The sequence below is a fragment of the Corythoichthys intestinalis genome, chromosome 21 (assembly GCF_030265065.1).
Source record: "Corythoichthys intestinalis isolate RoL2023-P3 chromosome 21, ASM3026506v1, whole genome shotgun sequence".
NCBI lineage: Eukaryota > Metazoa > Chordata > Actinopteri > Syngnathiformes > Syngnathidae > Corythoichthys > Corythoichthys intestinalis.
The window spans coordinates 16,016,242-16,037,466 of NC_080415.1; the positions used below are offsets into that span (position 1 = coordinate 16,016,242).

Genomic DNA, 21,225 nt, shown 5'->3' on the forward strand with positions numbered 1-21,225 from the left:
CTACCGTATTCTGAGAGACCCGAAGAGGAGAGCGAGATGGACTGCTGTAATTCGACAAGAAATCTGGGCACCAAACGATCACCACAGACTATGTAGTAGTCATTTTATATCTGGTAAGATGCATTTAATATATATTTAGAAGATTTTGGGCTGACAACCACAATTAAGATCATTGTGTGACGTTGGTGATTGGGGTCTATATGGCTGCCTCTTTTTCTTTGGGAGTGGAGTTGTTTTGTTGGTGTTGTTGGCGGTAAGCAGAGTAAAAAGAGGGAGAAAAATACAACTTCAGTGTCTTAATTATTCGCCGCCAAGCAAGCATTACAAAATTAAAAATGAATGAAAACTAAATACTATTGAATATGTCATCATTATCATTTTTAAAATTTCAGTGACTGGTAAAAATAGATTATGACCGGATTTTTATGACCCTGTCAGTCAAAATGACAGACAACGAAAATGTCTAGCGCAACCTCTGTACAGTATATACAGTGATTGCACTCAAGGGAGAGATTGTCAATATAAGGTAATAATTTAAGGTAAAGGCTATTCATATAGCCAATTCATTGATATATAAATAAGGTTTAAAAGGAAAAAGGTGAAAAGTTTTTGTTAATTTCTAATTGTTTAATTTGTGTGCACCATAGTTCTTGTGCGTTTACATCAAGGATGGAATAAAAGTTGTAAACCATCAGTTTAAGAGACCATCTTTCCAATCGGGATGCTACACTAGTTAATTCTATCAGCATTTGAACTCATTGTTTATTTGTGATTTATTATTGTTATTTACGTGTTTATTTGTACTTTAATAAATAATTTAGGTGTTCCAATATGTTTTTTTGTGAATTGATAAGCGTCAACAAAAATTTCATTGCTAAATTATTTTTTTTTTTAAATAAAAAAAAGAAGTTTAATTATTAGATTAGTCGACTAATCGTAAAAATAGTCGGCTGACTAATCGGGAGAAAATTAGTCGTTTGGGACAGCCCTAAAATAGAGAGCTTCGCTTTTCGGCTCAGCTCTCTCTTCGCCACGACAGACCGATGCAGAGTCCGCATCACTGCAGACGCAGCACTGTCTACCTCTCGTTCCATTTTTAAAAATACGGCCATTAATAGTAATAAAAACCTAAACTGGGAGGACTCATTGTCAATGCTCATTTTTCAGTGCAAGTGACGGCCCTAGACGTCCAATCCATTTTCACTTGAACATCGGACATCAGCCAATGAGTTAATAATAGGAACTGCGGGTAGTTCCTACAGTGCAAAAGAGTCTAATGTCTAACTATAAATGATAATATGATGCATTTTTTCCCTAAAATGCAAAGTGACTTCCTGTAATGAAAAACAACTGCATTCAATATTTGAAAATAACAACAACTCATAAGCTAACGTATTATTTTTAGGTCATAAACATGTCAAGTGTCTTTAATTTTAACTGCTACTTCTAACATCACGTGCTTGCACTCGCACGACCCTAGCCTCATGATTAAAGACAGAAAAAAAATGCTCCCTCCCACACCACTACAAATCAGTCACCAGACCTCACCGCAGCATCTTTTGTTATGCTCGCCATAAACACAGCCCCAGTCCATATACACTGCATTATCTCCAAATTACTCTTTACCCCACTCCGTGTACACATCAACCTGGTTAGCATGTCTGTTTGACTTGGCCCAGGAATGTATAGTGAAAGCTACTTTGCAGAAAGTAGGAGTGCCGCTCAACTCAACACACATTTAAAGTCCTGTTTTAAGATGGCAAACAACATTAAGCTAGGAACACAGTGTGCTGTTTGGCTTTATGATACTAAAGTGGGCATAAAGTAGAAGTGGAGGAGGAAGAGGAGTGTAAATTTAGCACATGAATAGCCACCGCTCCCTCCCTTTCGCGCTCTCTCTGGCTTGAATGTGAACAGTAAACTCAGCGGAAAAAAAACATCCTGCATTGTGCGTCTGCCAATGGCGTTACGTGGCGCTACGTGTCTGAGAACCCAGATGTATGCAAGAGCTTAAGCTTCCCGGGTTCCTGCATTTAAACACAACGGTCAGCAAGCAAAACAGGCCCTGACGAGCTGCTGTTTTCGACCTAGAAACGGACCTGAGTTTCAATGCAGGTTCAATTAAATCAGGTTACACTGGTCAGACTAAAAGGAAATAAAACATGTACGGCGCAATGTCACTTTTTTTTGTTTGTTTACTGTTCAGATGGTAATACGTGCAAGCTTAAACGGAATGCAAACAACCACGTGAGCGTAATCTCATATCTTATGAATGCAAAAATGTAAATAGAAAGAAGGTCAGAGGAACAATCCTCCTTTTGTTTTTACATTGTAAATTTGGTCCAGTTATTTCCTGTTCACTTAGTTTTAAAAAATCCAAGAGTCACAAAATGCATCTCAACAAAACCACCTAAGATTGTTCATTTTTTTGCCTGTAAGAATGTAAACAGGAAGGTCGGCTGGAAGGACTAGTTAAGAACCTTAAAAGGAGTGAAAAGACAAATGTTATCTGGTTGAACAAACACCTCAGATACTTCTGTTTTGTGGTCACTTCGATACAGAGATAAGTACATGTGAACAAGATGATTGAAGCTTTGCCTTACATCATCTACATGCTTCTAGACCAGGGGTGTCAAACAAATTTTGGTTCGTGGGCCATATTTATCGTAATTACCGTAATTTTTGGACTATAAGCCGCAACTTTTCCCCCTCATTTTGAATCCTGCGGCTTATAGACCCCACTCACATGACGTCACAACCACGCCTCCGCGCCATATTGTCCGTCAGCTCGTCGTGTTTACGCATTACCGCTACGTAAATTCCTCCTATTATGGCGTGTTTTTCTGCTCGTTAACATTAATAATCAGAATGGTGAAGGCGTGTGTGGCGGTTGGTTGCAGTAACAGAGAAGATAGACGGAGAGACTTGAAATTCGACCGTATTCCGAGAGACCCGGAGAGGAGAGCGAGATGGACTGCTGCAATTCGACGAGAAAACTGGGCACCAAGCGATCACCACAGATTATGTAGTAGTCATTTTATATCTGGTAAGACGCATTTAATATATATTTAGAGGGTTTTGGGCTGACAACCACAATTAAGATCATTGCGAGGCTAATCGCCGACAACATACGGTTTCAAATTCAAGATGCTTATTTCTTCTGCCATCATTATATTTTGAATAGTATTTAGCTGGTACCAAGTGAAAGAAGCTGGTCTCGTCTACGGATCATCATTTAAACAGGTGTGTCCAAACCTTTTGCAAAGGGGGCCAGATTTGGTGTGGTAAAAATGCGGGGGGCTACCTTGGCTGATTTACACAGAACAATATATTTAAACAAATTTTAGCAAGCCCTTCTGTGTGTCACATTTGCTTTATTTATTTTTTTATTCATAATTTCAACAATCTCGTCTTTGTAGCGTTCTCTTTTGACACTCGGGCTCTTGCAAAATACTGCTGCTGTGAAATTAAACTAGCTTCAAGTTGCTATAATTTCTCACTGCGTATCTTCCCTGTAATGTTGTCGTACATGTCAGCGTGCCTTGTTCGGTAATATCATTATCGCGTCACATCGAACTCTTTGAAAACAGCGACTGTCTCTTTGCAAATGAGGCAGACACAGTTGTTGCGTGTTTTATTGAAGAAATAGTCCAATATCCACCTATCCTTGAAGCGTCGGCCATCGCAGTCAACTTTTTTTTTTTTTGATTGTCGCCATTTTAGAAAATTGGAAGTAAAGGGTCACACAGGGTAATGTTGCTTAGAGTGCTGCTCTTAAAGTTTTTCAAACTATCGTGAAAATAGGCTAATTTTGTGTGGACAAGATAGCTGTAGATATCAGAGTAGCAGATGTCAGGCAGAGAGGGCGAAGACAGCGGGTCGAAAAATATCGATTTAGACTCTAAATATGGATCTGGCGAATGGATAGACTGAATCTTTTCCGCATAACGCCTTTTATGCAACACATCCAATGAGTGATCCAATGACACAATTTAGAGCCTAGTTCGGGCCTAAAAAATCCAGCCCGACCCGACACGGCCCGCTGGTATTGAGGCCCGACCCGGCCCGAGCTCGATCACTTAACTAGATTTGCAGGCCCGAGCCCGAAAAACCCGATTTTTTTTTTTTTTTTGAGTGACGCGGAAAAAACGCAGCAGCAGCAATTTATTTTCATTTCTTCGAGTTGGCAGAAAAAAACGCAAGTTTTCTTAATGTTTAAATAATCTAGATATTTTTTTTTGATTTATCAAAGCATTCACACAACGAAATAACGCTGGGAAAGTTTGTTAAACATATTTCTGAGTGTGTGGGATATTGTTCTCACATGGACACGCCTCTCTGACAAGGAGAGGGAACAGGAGAGGGCGGCGCCTCGGCCGTGCAGCGGGAGGACAAGAAGAAAAAGCGGCCGGCGCCACGGCGTTCGTGCACACGCACAAGCAAAAGCGCAATACAGAGAGCATGCTCTCCATTTTTTTTTTTTTTTTTTTAAATAATTTATTAGTCCGGCATGGCAGCCCGACCCGACCTGACCCGAACGTGAATGCTTAAATTGTGGGCCGGGTTCGGGTTCGGGCACAAAATCTAACCTCTATTTATTCACTGCGTCTGAAAGCACCGGGGCTTCCATGAATTGCACTATAAATTGCACGACAAATTGAAACCATTGAGAATACGGATAAACAATGATGGACAATATGGCTGCCGGATACAGCGACACGTCATTCTGTGACGTTGGTGAGTAGGGTCTATAGTCCAGTGCAGCTTTTTTGTTGATTTATTTGGGTTAATAGGTAATGCTTTATTTGACAGTGCCGTCATAAGATTGTTATAAGACCGTTATAATTATGACATGACACTATCATGGTCATTACTGAATGCTGATGACAAATATCATGAAGTGCCATCCTGCAAATTATGTCACTCCATTTATGTCCAGCTCAGATCTTTTACATCCATTCAAAAGTGAGATAATTTTCCGGATAACTGTAATAGACATCTGTTATAAGCATTTGTTATCGCTCATGACAGTGTCATTTCATAATTATGCATGTATTATAACAGTCTTAAAGCGCCACTTTGAAATAAAGTGTTAGCAAATACCATAACTAGCAATTAATGAAACAACTGGAACAGTAATCGAAGAAATATTTAGCACAGAACATTAATTTTGATTGTTATTTACATTTGTAGCTCTGCAATGAATGCTAGGAGGCATGTTGAACGACAACAGTGTTGACGGCAAGTAGCAGCAAAGGCTGTGACTGTCTCCCCCAAGGGAGCAGTGATGGCCAAATGAAGCTCATTGAAGCAATGAAGCTTTGCAGCCTATTGGTTCAAAGCTTCATGGTGGTTTGTTAGGTCCTATGTTCTATCCTTTGCATCACTTCCATGTAATTTTAAGATACTTACGGGCAACTTCCTATAAATTTTGGATCATTTACTGTTGATTTTCAAGGGATTTCCGGGCTGCTTCCGTGGATTCTTGGGAATTTCCAGGTTACTTTCTGGTGATTTGGTGTCACTTCCTATTGGTTTTGCGGCATTTTGGGGACACTTCCTTTTTAACTCATTGACTGATATTGACGGTGCTAGACATCCAATCTGTTTTGACTGGGTGAATGAACGAATGATGGTGCCAATATCACAATATAAGCAAGTTATTTTGTCCATAAAGTATGAATGTGCTAAAAGGTGCCTGTCAGACAGAACAACCCTGTCGACATCCGCACATTTAACACCCCTGTTATAGACTATATAAGAGTATCTTAAAGTTATTTCCCACCTGTAACGTAAGCATGATTCGGTCTCTTTATCTTCAAGGTGAAACTCGGCCCAGGGGTCTGGCATAGCTTTGGCCTTTTTGACAGCGTTTATCCACGTCTCCTGTAGCAATAAATTAAATTATCTTCAAAAATTGATAATAGCAATCATATGGAAAAATTGGATCCAAACAAGAGGATTTGAGCTGATGGGAAAAACATTAAACATTTTAAACATTTTTTTTCCTACTACCAAAATGTTAACTTTTTATCTAGTTCACAGCATGGGTTAAAATTTAAAAAATATAATATATACTTGACATATTTAATTTTAACCATGATGTTAAGTAGTGTCAAATGACAGACTTGTCTAAAGTGGATACAAATATTTGTGTATAATTCTACAAGAATTCTGCTGTAAAAAAAAAAAAACAAAATCAAACTGCGCCTCCTGTATTCATGTATTCATAATTAATTGGCGTAATGAACTTTGAAGCACACCAATATAAAATATCTCAAGGGGGTCTGTACTGAAAAAGCAACCGAGATGGATGACACGGCAATCGCCTAGTGACGTCTCATAGTCATCTGCAGCCGTGTCCAAAAATAACGTTCTTAGCAGGCGGGGTCATCCATCACATCAAGTAACCTAATCCGTTAACACCCAGGGCAGCGCGCACGTCTCCCTCGTACGTCGCCGCATTTGCTAACTAGCTAACAAACGACTCCTATTAATATAGAGCCTTCATGTGGATGTGTCTCATCTCCAGCTCACCAAACAGGACCCATGTAGGACCACAAAAAGGTGAATGTGCACGAATAGGCGACAACATTAGGTACATGTGCACATTAAAATTACAATTTTTTTACGAAAAATGATAATGGTGCTGACTATTATTCCTCAGGCATGCTTTGACACGGAAAGAGTGAAATAATTACAAAATGAAAAAATACATGAAGACAGATGGTCTCTTCTGAGGTTAAGAAGATTTGTCATTTTGGCAGAGGATAAAGAATATATGCCTGTGAGTACTGGTATATCGTTTGTTTACACATATTTGTTGCAATATCCATTGCTTGAAGGGTATAAGTACTGCAACACTGATGATTATGCCTGTTTTATAAGCACACCTGATTTTTTGTATTGTGCATTTTCATTAAATTAATAGAATTTCAAAAGGCTAACTGTGTGAAGTTCAATAAACAAAGTGTAATTCTGTTTTAAATGGGGGTTGTAATGAACAGCTTGACACAAATGTTGATTGCTGATAAATTCACTGCCATCATCTCGTGCTCTTGGATCAAATTTTGGTCCCAATTCAGAACAGAAAAGTATCCAAGAAACCGCTCGTATCTCAAACACATAAATTGAGGCAAAACTGTACGTACTGATACATGTTAAACTCATGTTCATATTCACTCCTTAAAGTGCCTATGACAGAAAAAAAAAACATGTTTATTTCATATTTCACATGGTATTTTATGCTCCTGAATGAAATAGACCGCTTGGATGTGTGTGGATGTGGTCAATATATTTATACATTTTTTTCTAATCCCGCACCCTGAAAATGAGTGACTTGCTGGATTGACGAAGAATGCGAATGTGACGTTAGGAGGCTAATCATCTTCAGTATACAGCCAATACTACAGTTTGATGAACGACTTCGGATTCATCTGATTTAGCGGATTATTTTGTTTATTTTTCGCATCACACCAGCCCAATGTGCTGCAATCTTTTGTTGCTGCACCAGGGAGGGGCGTGTGAGCCTTTTTGGGTTTCAAAAAGTTCCCATTCACAGCGACAATAGCCAAAACAAGTCCGACAACTGTGGGACCATTGGACCAACGAGGAAGTGAGTCAGCTACGTGTTTTTTATTATGTCAAATACTGGGATCATGGCACACGTTTTTTATCAGGAGGTGGCTTGCATTTTGTGGGTGACAATCTTCGTGGTCTACCGAGAAGGCCACTCGGCTGACGACCGGCGGCTTCTCACAGACCATGGTCACTTCCACCCCCTCGGTCCTATTCGCGTGCCCGCCGAGAATGTGCTTTCTTCTGCTTGGCCACGAGCAGCCCCCCTGCTGAGACTTTGGCCGGTTTGTCCACCGAGAATGGGCCATTTTCAGCGTTCATTCCCGGCAACGAGCACTGTCAGCCCGCCGTGGCCGCAACTTGTTCGCCACCGGGGGCTGGCTGATCGGTGAAGACAATCAACCCCGCCGCCGTGTGTGACATGAGTCAGGATACTTTTGTGTGATTTTTTGTTTTCGAAAGGTGAGAATAAGACTCGGAAAAGCTGCTTGGTTAGGGTTAGCATGTCGGCTAGCTGTCACGCCTCCTGTTTTGTTCACGCTCTTTCCTCTGTCTCCCAAGCCGAGGCAGGGAAATGACAAAAGCCGGACTAACTCTGGTGGTATAAAATACTGTTCGGGAGAGGAACAAGTCGGCAGTTTTGAAAATTATACAGTAATTTTGCCCTGTCGTACTGAATAACTGCATTTTTAATATTTCATATTCCATTTAGCACAAGACTGCTATTTGTCACGATCATACCATTTATTTAGCAATTGGGGAAAAATATTTAGATAAAAAGAATATCCTGTAAATATATTGGCGCAGGGAGATTGAAACAAACATGACATTTTGCTGCTCTCAGTCGTATTTTACTCGTTCTGAATCTTCCCCCTCAATGGGCTGAATTCTAAATCGGATGAAATCGTGACCCTGCCGACGTCATTATCCATCTGGGGACGCTAGAGCGCTATAATGACAGGCCGATCTAAACGGCAAATTAAAAGACTAATTTCTCGTCATCTGAGCTTTGCCAAATTGTTGTATATAGTCGAATCATCTCAAAACATGATTCTAATTCACATAATAATCCTATTTATGATTTTTTTGCTGTCACAGGCACTTTAATATTTATAAGAGTATTCGTACCATTGAAAGATAATTTTGACCATACATTTTTAGAACATTCTACATTACTATTGTTTGCCCTCACTTCACTCCATCAACTCTATATGTTACAGCGCCAAAGATTGTGCAGGTAATGAAGTGTCTGTGGATAGTTCCCAAAAAAATAATTCATGCAGCTGAATGAAACAGAAAGACACGGGGAAAAGAGAAAGTTGTAAAAAGCTTTACGGTTAAAGGAAAAAAAGGCACTCCAAAACAGTGAAGGAAGGTGGTATAAGATGATCAGTAGTGAAGGGGCGGTACAGCATAGTAATTTAAATGGTAGAACATACCCGTGCACTCTCAGACAAAACCTGGTACGAACCTTCCGCCACATGCTCTGTTTGATTCTATGTGGGAGAAGGTGAAGAAAGCCACTTTTTGTCAGCATAGCACATGATGCAACATCATTAACAGCAGAAATACAAACAATGCTTTAGCAACACTACATACATACACACACAAAAAAAAGACTGAGATATTTGTTACGTCTCATCCTTACCCGGTACAAGAAGTTGCTCTTAGGTAGCGAGTCCGACAGCTGGCGGTTGTTGACCATGTTCTGCATGTACTGGCAGACCTCTCGGACTGGGTCGTCAAGAATGGAACAGATGAAGGCCTCGTCTTCCTCTGCATCGTTGTCATCAGTGAGCGAGTTTACACGCTGCTTGGGCGCGATTTTCTTGTCCGAAGGCCTGGTGCCGCTGCCCTCGTTGTCCATGCTGAACATCAGCTCGTCCTCCATTGTGTCAGCTGCTTCTGAAAAAAGAGCGAAGATTATATGAAGTGCAATTACAATTGCAGTCAGATTTAACCGATTCCGCTTCCTACTAAAATTATTTATTTATTTAAATTACCGTAATTTTTGGACTATAAGAGTAAGACGCACCTGAATATAAGCCGCCACCCACCAAATTTGACACGAAAACAACATTTGTTCATAGATAAAATGCACCGGAGTATAACCCGCAGCTGTCCTCACTGTATAATGGGATATTTACACCAGAAATTAACCGGTAACACTATATTTGACAGCGGCATCATAAGACTGTCATAAGATCAAATGAACCACCATGACATTTTGAACCAATTGGCTGGAAAGCTTTATTGCTTCAAAAAGTTTCAATTGGCTATCACTGCTCCCTTGGGGGAGACAGTCAACCTTTGCTGCAACCTGCCGTCAACACTGTTGTTGTCCAACATGCCTCCTAGCATGCATTGTGCCGCTACAGAGGTAAATCATCGAAATTAATGTTCTGTGCTAAAGATTTCTTCAGTTACTGTTCCAGTTGTTTCATTAATTGCTAGTTAAGGTACTACTAATGAAATGACACTGCAATGAATGTTTATGACAGATGTCATTTTGCGCCATCCGGCAAATTATCTCACTTTTGAATGGATGTACTAAAAGATACGAGCTGGACATAAATGGAGTTAGTGACATAATTTACCGGATGACAATTAATGACATCTGTCATAAGCATTCATTAATGCCCATGATGGTGTCATGTCATAATTATGGCGGTCTCATGGCAGTCTTAAGATGCCGCTGTCAAAGTGTTACCTATTAACTCAAATAAATCAACAAATAAGCCGCACTGGACTATAAGATGCACGATTCAAAATGAGGGAAAAAAGTAGTGGCATATAGTCCGAAAATTACAGTAACTAATTTGCTGCCAATTACATCCAATCCATATGAACTGGAAAAGGTTGGCAGTGAATGATTGTTTCAGAGGGAGTGAAAGTTTCGGAGATGTGAGTTTACTCACAACTGATTGACTCATTGTGTTTGACTAGGAGTCAATAGCTGTTTATGGCAGTGAATAAGTTGAAAAACATTATGTTTGCCTACGTTACAGATTGAAAATAGGACTTGAATATCTAATAATGCAATACCTTGAAACACTTCTTTTTAAATTAATTTAATTTGTACGTGTGAGCATAATATAATATTTTCTACCCATTCCAACATTGGGTTGTCTCACAACTAAATGTGTTTACTATACATACTAATGAAAAGAAATAATTAGGATAAAATAGGAATACAAAAACAGAAATTCGGGGGAGGATTGTTGGAATGGTCCATATTAAAGGCCCACATTTGACGTTTTTTTTTTGTTGGATCTCAGTGAAATCTCCACACAGACACAAGATTCGAACATCAACCCCAGCAATGAAGTATACGTGCTGCCCACTATCAACGTGTTTACCATTCTGCACGCTGATTCTGCATGTTTTGGATGGTGTACTGCGGAGGTGGACCACATTTCACTTGTCATGGGAGCCCTATATTCAATTGCAGCACATTGCAAAGGAAATGTGCCCCCTCCTTCCATAATAGCAAGCGAGATATAACCATTCAAAAATGAAATGCATGCGTTAAATGAACCCACCAAACCTGTATCTTGACACTTTTGTGGCAGGCGTGCAAACAAACGTTCTCCTCTTGGTCTTGAGTCGCGAAACGCCGTTTGACGACTTGTCCCGGATTGATCTCTCCCCGCCTCTCCAGCAAACCCTGCGGGTCCCGAGGCAAGTGGTTCGATGGGAGGGTTTATCGTGACGGTTCCGCCAGGCGCCACACCGATGAGAACCGTCGGCACGTAACACGACCAGCAGCGTTTCGTGTCAGCCCCCGCCCCGCACGGACTGCCGCCTTTCTTGCCTGCCGGAAATGGTAAAACAAACGCTCCACGTTAAACCCCTGGAAGGTGGAGTGAAAATAAACAACAGTTAATAGAGGCAAAGTAAACCAAAATAAACAGTCATTTTACATTTTAGCGCTCTGTAATGCTTTTGAACACCTACAATTACACTGAAATATGTAAATTACAACCCGGAAAGAGCATTTGAATGCACCGCCTTGCACTTGTCTTGAACACAAAGCATGCGTGGACAGCTACATTGGACGTGGATTCTTCAAAGCAAATTCTTTTGGAACATCTCGTCAAGAATAATCTGTAAAAATTACATTTAGACGTAATGTCCTACCTCGATATCGTCACTTTTTAAAACGACTTCAGTTGGCTCAGGCACTTTGCTAAATTTAGGTCCTGCTAATTATTCACAGACGTAACGAAAACAAACTGACATCTATAATATATGTGTTCAAATCGTGTATTGCATTGTTCTGTGTTCAGATACAATATTTTCCCCCGTACACGTTCATCGGTAGCGTGGCCGAGTGGTCTAAGGCGCTGGATTTAGGCTCCAGTCATTTCGATGGCGTGGGTTCGAATCCCACCGCTGCCATGAGTTTTTTTTTTTGTGTGTTTTCTATCATGATATACTTAACAAGATATGCAAATTTAGCAAATGTGATTACCACAAACGTTCCTAAATGACAACACTGACTGTGCTTTGTTTTTGTAGATCAAATATTGAAAGCAAATATTTCTCCAGCTTGATAAGCAAAATGTTTATTTTTACTGCACACGTGTGAAAATGCAAAATATTTGTGTGAAAATGCAAAATATTCAGATTTTTTAAAATGTTTTTTTTTTTTTTATATTTATTTCAATGGTATGGAGACGTTTTCTAAAATACTTTTGTATCTGAGAAAACCCAGTTGTTGGTGAGAGAGTAAATGTAATCATCACAAATGCTCATTTTTAAATTGTATAAGTGATCCCTCGTTTTTCGCTGTTAATGGGGACCGCTTCTCCCATGTGAAAATAGAAAATCCCCAAAGTAAAGGTGGCGCTTATTCACATTAAAAAATGTTCAAATAAATGTTTGTTCAATGTATTTGTTCAGATTTAACAGCATTGGAAAGAGATACATATAGGACATGTTTTCTACCTTTTTTTCCACAAAGTATAATTAGAAAAAAACAAAAACAAACCTTTCTATTTTTATAAATGGATTTTATGCACTGCAAATGTAATAATTATGATATAAATGATATATATATATATATATATATATATATATATATATATATATATATATATATAAAAGGAAATAAATTTTAAATCTCAACATGCATAGCATATCTTAACATTTTCAAATAAAATACTGTATTTATTTATTTATTTTTAATTGAAAAAAAAAATCTGAGATGGACTGAGGGCACTAAATTTGAAGCATGAAGTAGCGAGGGATCACTGTAATTGTAAATAATACATCATTTTCATTAAATACAAATCTGAAATACAATCAAATTGTATTCATTCAATATATTTTACTTAGTTTGCATGATTCAATAATTTAATCCATTCATCATTATGTACAATATAAAAACCTTTTGAAAAATACCGATTTATAAAACCATATTATAAAAATATATTTGAAAACTTAAAATAAATTAATCTGAAAATTACTAAATGGTATTTTCATTTAATTTTAAATTCTCATAGGCTGCCATTTATGATGCTAGACCTCAATGGCAGTCAATGATTTAATTAGTTTTGTTCAACAAGCGTTCAAACAAAACAACAAACATTAGGGCTGACGCCACCCTTGATTATGTAAAAGTTCTGTAGGCTGGATTAGTCCCTTTGCTGTTTATTCTCCAAGCATTGACGGGCGACAAACTGCATTTTCCGGACGGCCATCTGCGTGTCTTCCGGCGATATCCCTAGATGCCACACGGCTCTCACTGAGTTGCCAAAATGAGGGTACATGAGGACTTGTACCCCCTCGCCCAGTTCCTCCTCCTCCCCTTGCCCCACCTGGGCCATGCGCTCACAGAACTCTACAGGATTCAAGGCGGGTTCTCGGACTTCGAAGCGCAGTATGTTTGTCTCCACGGCAGCCAAGTCCACGTCAAACAGCTGCGGCTCGCACGTTTGTAAAGCTTTTAATATGCAAGACCAAACAAGTTATTAACGGCGGCGATAGATGGCCTGATTGTACGTGGGATCTCACCTCGAGCGAAAGTTTTGGCATTGTCGTGATCTTCTTGTAGTCTCTTGACCATCTCCAGCAAAGACACTTTTCCCGCTGCCGCTATGATGCCGGCTTGCCGCATTCCACCGCCTAGAGCTTTACGGCATCTCACCGCCCGGGAAATGAAATCTCTGGGCCCGGCGAGCATGGTTCCCACTGGAGCACCAAGTCCCTGTTAAACACATGCAAAAAAAAAAAGGTCCAGGAACTATCACTTCATACCATAATAAATTTTGCATTTTGACATTAAAGTATATTTCAGACTCTATGGCTTTAAAGCAGCACTTTGTAACATTTCAGTTTGGTCGATTTTAGCGACGCCGATGGACAAAAGCGGGAATGTTTTGCCTTAAGAAAGACTGCGTTTCCCATGAGGACCAGCGCTGCGTTTCCCATGAGGACCAGCGCACACCCGAACAGTGTTCAGGGTTTCCCCTACAAATTAAATATTGTGGCACACCGCCACACCAAAATAAAAGCCGCCACGCTGTGCAAAAAAGACGTACTAGCGGCAGCCTAGTGTGAAGGGTTCAGCGGCAACCTATTCATTGTGTATTGTAATGTCCGTAACTATACGAGGCCCCATTAAGAGATGATCGGACGAGGAGCTGTGACATAGAGGGAAGCGAGAAGCAGATAGCGGTCGCATGTCGCGGAAGACCGCTGTTATTTTGTTTTTTTCTTTATTATTGCCATATACAGACTCCTCTCCTTCTTCCCCCCATCCGGGGCATTAGTGTATTTTGGATCAGCGAAAGTGAGCGGTGGACAGCCGTCTTGGACAGAAAGGCAAGTTTGAATGAATTTGCGCCGAGCGGCAGGTCAGAGTGTTGCCGCGCTAATGTCAACAACGCATTCAATAGCAGAGGGGCATGGCATAATGCAATCACGGCTGACGAAACCTTGATGAATGCGCTTTTTCCCCAAGTTTCGCGAGCTCTGGGACACTCGAAAAATGGTTCTCATACCTCTCCTTGCTAAGCTAAATGGTACCTCGATGTGCGTTTGTGTGGAAATGTAGTTCACGAACAACAACAAAAAAACTATTCACCTTCTCACCGAAACTAGTAAAACTCTTTACACGGCAATTTGAATTTCCCCCTACACCTTGAAATGGGTCCATTACATGGGCGTAGGTTTGGTCTCAATATTGGTGGGGACGATACAACAGCATAACCTGCATGTACACTTTTTGCTGGGGATAGGACATTAATACAACCAAACTGATTAGGTGAACGGGGGTCAGGGCTACATTTCTCACCAATATGAACCTAATTAATTGATAGGCTAAAATGATCAATGCAAAAATAAATCTGTATTGACTTGTACCAACTTTCACACTGCAAATTTATAACGTTTTAATCTGATGATTTTACTTAAATCTATTCGAATAATTTTTTCCATCTTGTTTTGAGTGTTAAAGACTAACAGATTAATGGGTCAGCTTATTCAATTTACTTTAGGTAAATATTACCATTTGTTCTTATTAAGCCCATGCATCTAAAGGTTGGTCATTTTTCACCGAAATCAAGGGGGAAAATGATTTCAAATAATGTTTTGAACAATATCACTTCTTGAATTAAGAACATTCCTGACGTTTTTTTTTTTTTTTTTTTAAGATTAAATATACACACTTTTTGCTTAAAATAAGAGTGTCAAGATTATTTTCAGATAGCTATTTTTTTTTATTTCAAGAAATCTGAGTAAAATTTGCTTGAAGCACTGGCAGATGATTTAACTTATTTCTATTAGATTTACACTGAAAACAAGGGAATTTAACTAGTCATCAGCCAAGTAATGGCATTTTTCTTTGCTCCCAAAGGCTTAAAAATGCAAACATTAAACATATTTAAATTTTAAAATATTATAAAAACAGTAAATTAAAGCCGACATTCAGCCATGTTTGCCGTTTTTAATGTTTAGCAGCAGTGCTGCAGTGTCTCCCTCCCAGTTCAAAGTGATTGGACATCTACTAGTGATGAACTCATTTAAAGAGTTAATATTTAGTATTAAGAGGAATATTTTGTCTTAAAACGTCTGCTGACTAACAAACTAACATCAACTAAAAGCCCTGGTTTGTGCGTACGCATTTAGTCGTCCCACCTTAGAAAGACACACACTGACAGTGTGCGTGTGCTGCAGTATGTCCGCCGCTGACACGCCGAGCGCCACGACGGCGTTCATCAGACGCGCGCCATCCATGTGCACCGACAAGCCGTGCTTGTCGGCCAGAGCTCGCACCTTCAGGGAAGATAAGGTCATTACTGTAGGGTCAAACGTGGACGTCAAAGTGGTCACAAAATGTGGTTGCTCCAAGCTTCACAATGCGTGTTTATGTTCTCACCTCTTGTAGGAACCGTAGCGGCAGGACACGTCCTCCTTGTATGTTGTGCGTGTTCTCCACACAGATAAGGCGTGAGCGAGGATAGTGAGGGTCCGGGTAGCCATGGCGGATCTTGGATTCGAGCTGGTCCAGGTCCATGGTGCCATCTCGGAGGTTTGTGGCCGTGGTCGAGTGGACGCCAGCAAGCTGTGTTAACATCAACATAAAACTAAAGCGCCTTTCACACACATATCCCGGTAAATTCCCATGTAAGGTGACGAGGGATTTACTTGCGTCATTGCTTTCACACATGGCGATATAACCCGGGAATGACACGGGTTGGACACTTTCACAGACTTATCCCATGGAGGGGGGGTGCTGCAGGCGCAATTGTATAACCCGTACATTACGTAATTTTTGGTCGGCATCGGCTCTCACATTCTGTTGGTCAGATCGTTTTTTGTTACAGAAACCTATTGTGAGAGTGTTCCTGACGTTGTACCTGCAGCCAATTCAAGCTCATCAAGACTGTATTTAAGCCCTGGCGATCCAAGAGAAGGGTGCCGAGATATTAACTTACTGGGCGCCATTCGACACCTTGTACTCTCGGATTCCGTGCATTTGCTAGCTTGTTCATCTGCCACCCTTGTTTTGAAATCCCCTACGTTGTGCTGGAACAAATATTTGAGTGTATTTGTTCCGTTGTCTTATCAGCTCTTTGCCTACTGTTTAGGTTAGTATTACTGATCCCCGTCGACCTACTGTCACGGGTCCATTGTGTTATTTACCCTTTTCTGCGATCGTGTGCATTTTTTAAAATTAAATAAACCCTTGAACGCTTCCCTCTGTTGTTTTGTGCTTTGAGGTACCAACCTTGTTTCCGCAGTTGCAGACCCAAACATCAGCAACAAAATAAACCACACATTTCCAAAGATGGACGATGGACTCTCTTCCTTAGCTGTACGATACAGTATCAGTTTAATTTTGTTATGTTTTCAGTTTAATTTAGCGATTTCCAGCTTGCTATGTTGGTGATTGCGATGTTTGTTTACATCTTTGCGTCTTACTGCGAACAAAGAGGAAGTAACGATCGGCCCGCCATGATATTTACATCAGCCATCGTGCTGTGACCCGGGATTTTGACGCCTGCTTTCACACACACCGCACACTAAGACGCAACTCGGTAAATGTCCGCGTCATCTCTGTGTCAGTCAACCCAGTAAATTGCTTTCACATAAAAGGTCTGCCCGTTTAAATCCTGGGATTTAAATGGTGTTCAGGTATATGTGAAAGGGGCTTAAGTGAAGCACAGTGAAAAGTATTAAAAGAAAAATTGAGTTTGTAATTTACCTGTGCACTGCCTCCCTGTTCGTAGATGTGTAGATGGGATAGGTCGCCCACAATCATCTCGTCACCGCGCTCCCTGCAGTGTACCATCACTGTTGTGACCAATATATGATGGACATTTATCAAATTTCACTTTAAATAGGAAATTATTTAAGATTTAAGTAGAGGTGCAACAATTAACCGATTAATCGACAACTAATCTATTAGCAAATGAATCTACAACTACCATAATTGTTGGACAATAAGACGCACCAGACTGTAAGCCGCACCCACAAAATTTGACACAAAAACGTCATTTGTTCACAGATAAGTCGCACCGGACTATAAACCGCAGCTTTCCTCACTGTATTATGGAATATTTACACCATAAGATATTAACCGATAACACTTGACAGTAAAGTCATAAGACCTTCATAAGGCCTTCATATTTATGACACGACAGACACTGTCATGAGCATTAATGAATGCTTATGACAGATGTCATTAAGTGTCATCAGGCAAATTATCTCACTTTTAAATGGGTGTAGCAACGGACTGGACATAAATGGAGTTAGTGACAAAATTTGACGGATGACACTTAATGACATCTGTCATAAGCATTCATTAATGCCCATGACAGTGTCATGCCATAATTATGACGGTCTTATGACAGTCTTATGACACCGCTGTCAAATAAAGTGTTACCTATTAACTCAAATAAATCAAGAAATAAGGCGTACTGGAATATTAACCGGAGAATTCCCAGTGAGGGAAAAAAGTCCAGGCTTATAGTCCGAAAACTACAGTATTTAGATAACCAATTAATCGTTTAGGACCTTCTTCACCTTAAACTTGTCTACATTCTTGACATTATAACTCCTCAGTTGTAAATATTATCAGATTTCTTCATTATATTTTTGTTACGTCACAGTAGGACATGAACCAAAAAATGCTTTTACTTGCCTTGCCTTTGGAAAATAATTCACATTTTTGCCAATTTTTGGACACTTTACTCTCTAAACTAACTTCTTAATAAGGCTGCAACAACTAATCGATTAAATTGATTAATAATTGAATTTGATCATCGATGCAGTTGTAGGCTATAGTTAAGTCAGGAAGCTACAACCAGTGTTGGGCACGTTACTTTAAAAAAGTAATTAGTTATAGTTACTCACTACTTCTTCCAAAAAGTAACTGAGTAACTGAATTACTCTATAGTATAAGTAACTAGTTATCAGGGAAAGTGACTATTTCCGTTACTTTAAAAAGAAGTTGTACGTCAAAGAATTTGAAATTTTCTGAGCAGTATTCGAGTCAGTTGAATAGAGAAGAACAGAAAGGTAGTTGTGTTATAAACCCTTGTAATATTTATTGCACCTCAACAGCAACAGATTTATCCTACACTTGAAGTGCAACAAAAATAAACAGATTTGAATTGCTTACCACAGATGTCGACAAAAGCTTTGCCTCGGGACATAAATTACACTTTACATGCACGTTCTTTCCTTTAATTTCGACCAACTTGAAATAGAGTTTATATCTCCACCTCGTAAAGGACACATTTTCCTCTGAATGCTCTGCCATCATACCCCTCTGCATCTGTTTTGCGTGTGTGTGTTTGCCAAACGCGCTGTTCCTGTTTGTGTGTGAAAACACAGGCTCTGAAGTACGTGCGCTATCAGGCTCGAGCGTTTACGTCACAGAATGGGGGATCACGTGAGATTTGACAACAACGCAGCCATATTGGAAACAGGTCTGGCTCGCGGAACATTAAACTTTAACTTGCCAGTTTGATAAAGAGACAAACTCGTTACTGAGGCGAAGAACAGATATGTGATCAAACTTAAGGATGTGAACAATATTGACCCTTACGAGCAAGCCGAAGACAAATGGAGTAAAGATGTCAACGGGCTTCCACAATTACGCGAAATGGACATTCTACTGTATTTATTGTTTGGTGTATGTTACTAAACTCATCAGCGATTCCGAAATTACAAATCGCTACAACGCTACGAACAGTTTTGCTGCGGATGGGTGCAGGACCTGCACATTATGACCGTATCAAACGGCAATTCTGTCGTTCTTGCAAAGGTAGGCTATGTAGGTTTACTATTTTTATTGCCATGAACCTGAACGCACCCCAAGTCTTGGATGAGAAATAAACAGAGCAGAGTAGACTCGCTACGGCTGGTAGTTTCTTCAATTTATTCAAAGTAAGTAATGCACCGCTTTTGACCGTCAGTAACGGTAACGGCGTTGTAACAGCGGGAAAAAATAGTTAGATTACCCCGTTATTGAAAAAATAACGCCGTTATTCCCAACACTGCTTACAACATGCGTAAAACAACTTCAAGGTAAATTGTGAAGGTAATTGAAAAAAGTGGCGTTTATCCAATTTATCGATTAATCGTTTCATTAGTCGTCCGATTAATCAACTATAAAAATAATCGTTTGTTGCAGCCCTCGATTATAGTGATTCAAGTTACCTGCAATGAGGTTACTCATCGTTCCCGTGGGGACAAACAGAGCCGCCTCCATCCCAAACATGTCAGCTGCAATCTTTTGCAACTCTGCAAGGAAGAGGAAAATATCCATGCCTTTGATCATTGATTATCCATGATGTCAAGAATTATATTTTATTAAACCTTCTTTAAAATGGGAAGTTTAACAGGAAATACATGTACCATAAGATTAGTTGGACTTTTTTGCTATACTGTATTTTATTACATACTTTGGTACTACTGTGTTAATGTGCTAACAAAATTAACTAAACGATTATTGAACTGTACCGTTGACTGTGGGGTCTTCGCCCATGACATCGTCTCCGACTTCGGCCTCGGCCATGGCCCGGCGCATCACCGCTCCAGGTTTAGTGACCGTATCACTGCGGAGGTCCACAACCCGGACATGAGCAGCCCGGCCCGGCTCGGAGATTCTTGAGCCCCCGCTGTTGTAATAACTTCGTTTGCCAGCATCTCGTCGAGTGAAAGCCAAACTCCAAAAATAGAACTTCGAACCAAATGTTTTTAGGGACATTGTTTCAGCGCAAGCATCGAAGCGGTTCAGTTTTGGAATGAACTTTGGATCGATGAAATCGATAATCATTGACTTGCCTCGCCTGTAGGCAGGACTGTTAATGGATGACCGAATAGCCCGTAAAAACTGCAAAGATCAATATTGTCCACTTGGTGGCGCCTCATACACAATCTATGTTAATATAAATCTATTGTTATGGAAACTACTAGTAAAGTGATATACTTTACCAAACTATTATATTACCATTTTAATATTTAAACCGCATTAGTTATCGGTACTATTTTGTAATCTACGCGAAAAATATATAAGGCTTATAAGCTTTCTTAAAATTATTTGTTGTATATTGAATATAGTCAGGGGTGAAAGTGGTTAGGATTTCTTTCCGGAAGTCCCTGACGTTAAGGTCGCTACGGAGCCAGAAATTTTATGTTTTTATTTTTTTCTTGTGTGTGTGTGTGTGTGTGTGTGTGGGGGGGGGGGGGGGGGGGGGGTTGGGGGGGGGGGGCAAAACTACTGAAATTCATTTCATTCAAAATAAAAGTTAACAAAAACAGCTATAACCCCAACCTCCATCTCCTAATTTTTATTTTCCCTCATTTCCTCACATACTAAATGCCAAATCTCAATTTTAACTACTTAAGAACATAGGATGTATATTAAAATTGAAGATAATGTAAACATTCTTTTTTTGTTGTTTTTTAATATTAAAGATATAAGTAACATACATTCAGAAAAATAAGTACAAATGACTTATATTATGCAGAATGAAATAGAAAATATTTTGAAGATTGCGCAAACATTAACTTTTTTTTAAATCATAAGGAAATGAATAAGTAGCCTAACATAAATGAACAAATATAAGTCCAAAGTGCACATTGACAGCTAAGATGTTCTGAACCTCCCCATCAGAGCAAATAAAGCTA

The 21,225-nt window shown here is 39.7% G+C and overlaps 2 protein-coding genes and 1 non-coding gene across 9 annotated transcripts in view; 1 reads left to right on the plus strand and 2 right to left on the minus strand.

Annotated features, from left to right (window-relative positions):
- eef2k (eukaryotic elongation factor 2 kinase) overlaps nt 1-11,784 on the minus strand; it is a 29,426-nt gene extending 17,642 nt beyond the window's left edge. For 2 of the 7 annotated variants that reach the window (XM_057826504.1, XM_057826499.1), the window contains exons 1-5: nt 11,719-11,781; nt 11,121-11,392; nt 9,227-9,483; nt 9,018-9,074; nt 5,786-5,886 (exon numbers count right to left, since the gene is read on the minus strand). In XM_057826504.1, the coding sequence (XP_057682487.1) occupies nt 5,786-5,886; nt 9,018-9,074; nt 9,227-9,469 (401 nt within the window). In that variant the 5' untranslated portion in view covers nt 9,470-9,483; nt 11,121-11,392; nt 11,719-11,781. Of the gene's footprint in view, nt 1-5,785; nt 5,887-9,017; nt 9,075-9,226; nt 9,484-11,120; nt 11,393-11,718 lie in introns of all 7 variants that reach the window. The other 5 variants (XM_057826505.1, XM_057826503.1, XM_057826502.1 and 2 more) reach the window with 4 other exon arrangements.
- Nucleotides 11,785-11,897: 113 nt separating this feature from the next.
- trnal-uag (transfer RNA leucine (anticodon UAG)) lies at nt 11,898-11,979 on the plus strand. The gene has a single exon. It is a non-coding gene; the product is annotated as a tRNA-Leu (tRNA).
- A 787-nt stretch (nt 11,980-12,766) lies between these two features.
- Nucleotides 12,767-20,571, minus strand: tha1 (threonine aldolase 1). The gene is made up of 7 exons (XM_057826314.1): nt 20,056-20,571; nt 19,753-19,836; nt 17,291-17,379; nt 15,962-16,147; nt 15,721-15,858; nt 13,597-13,789; nt 12,767-13,525 (listed from the first exon to the last, which is right to left on the minus strand). The coding sequence occupies exons 1-7, from the start codon at nt 20,369-20,371 to the stop codon at nt 13,218-13,220; spliced, it is 1,314 nt and encodes a 437-aa protein (XP_057682297.1). The 5' UTR covers nt 20,372-20,571; the 3' UTR covers nt 12,767-13,217.
- Nucleotides 20,572-21,225: the final 654 nt, after the last annotated feature.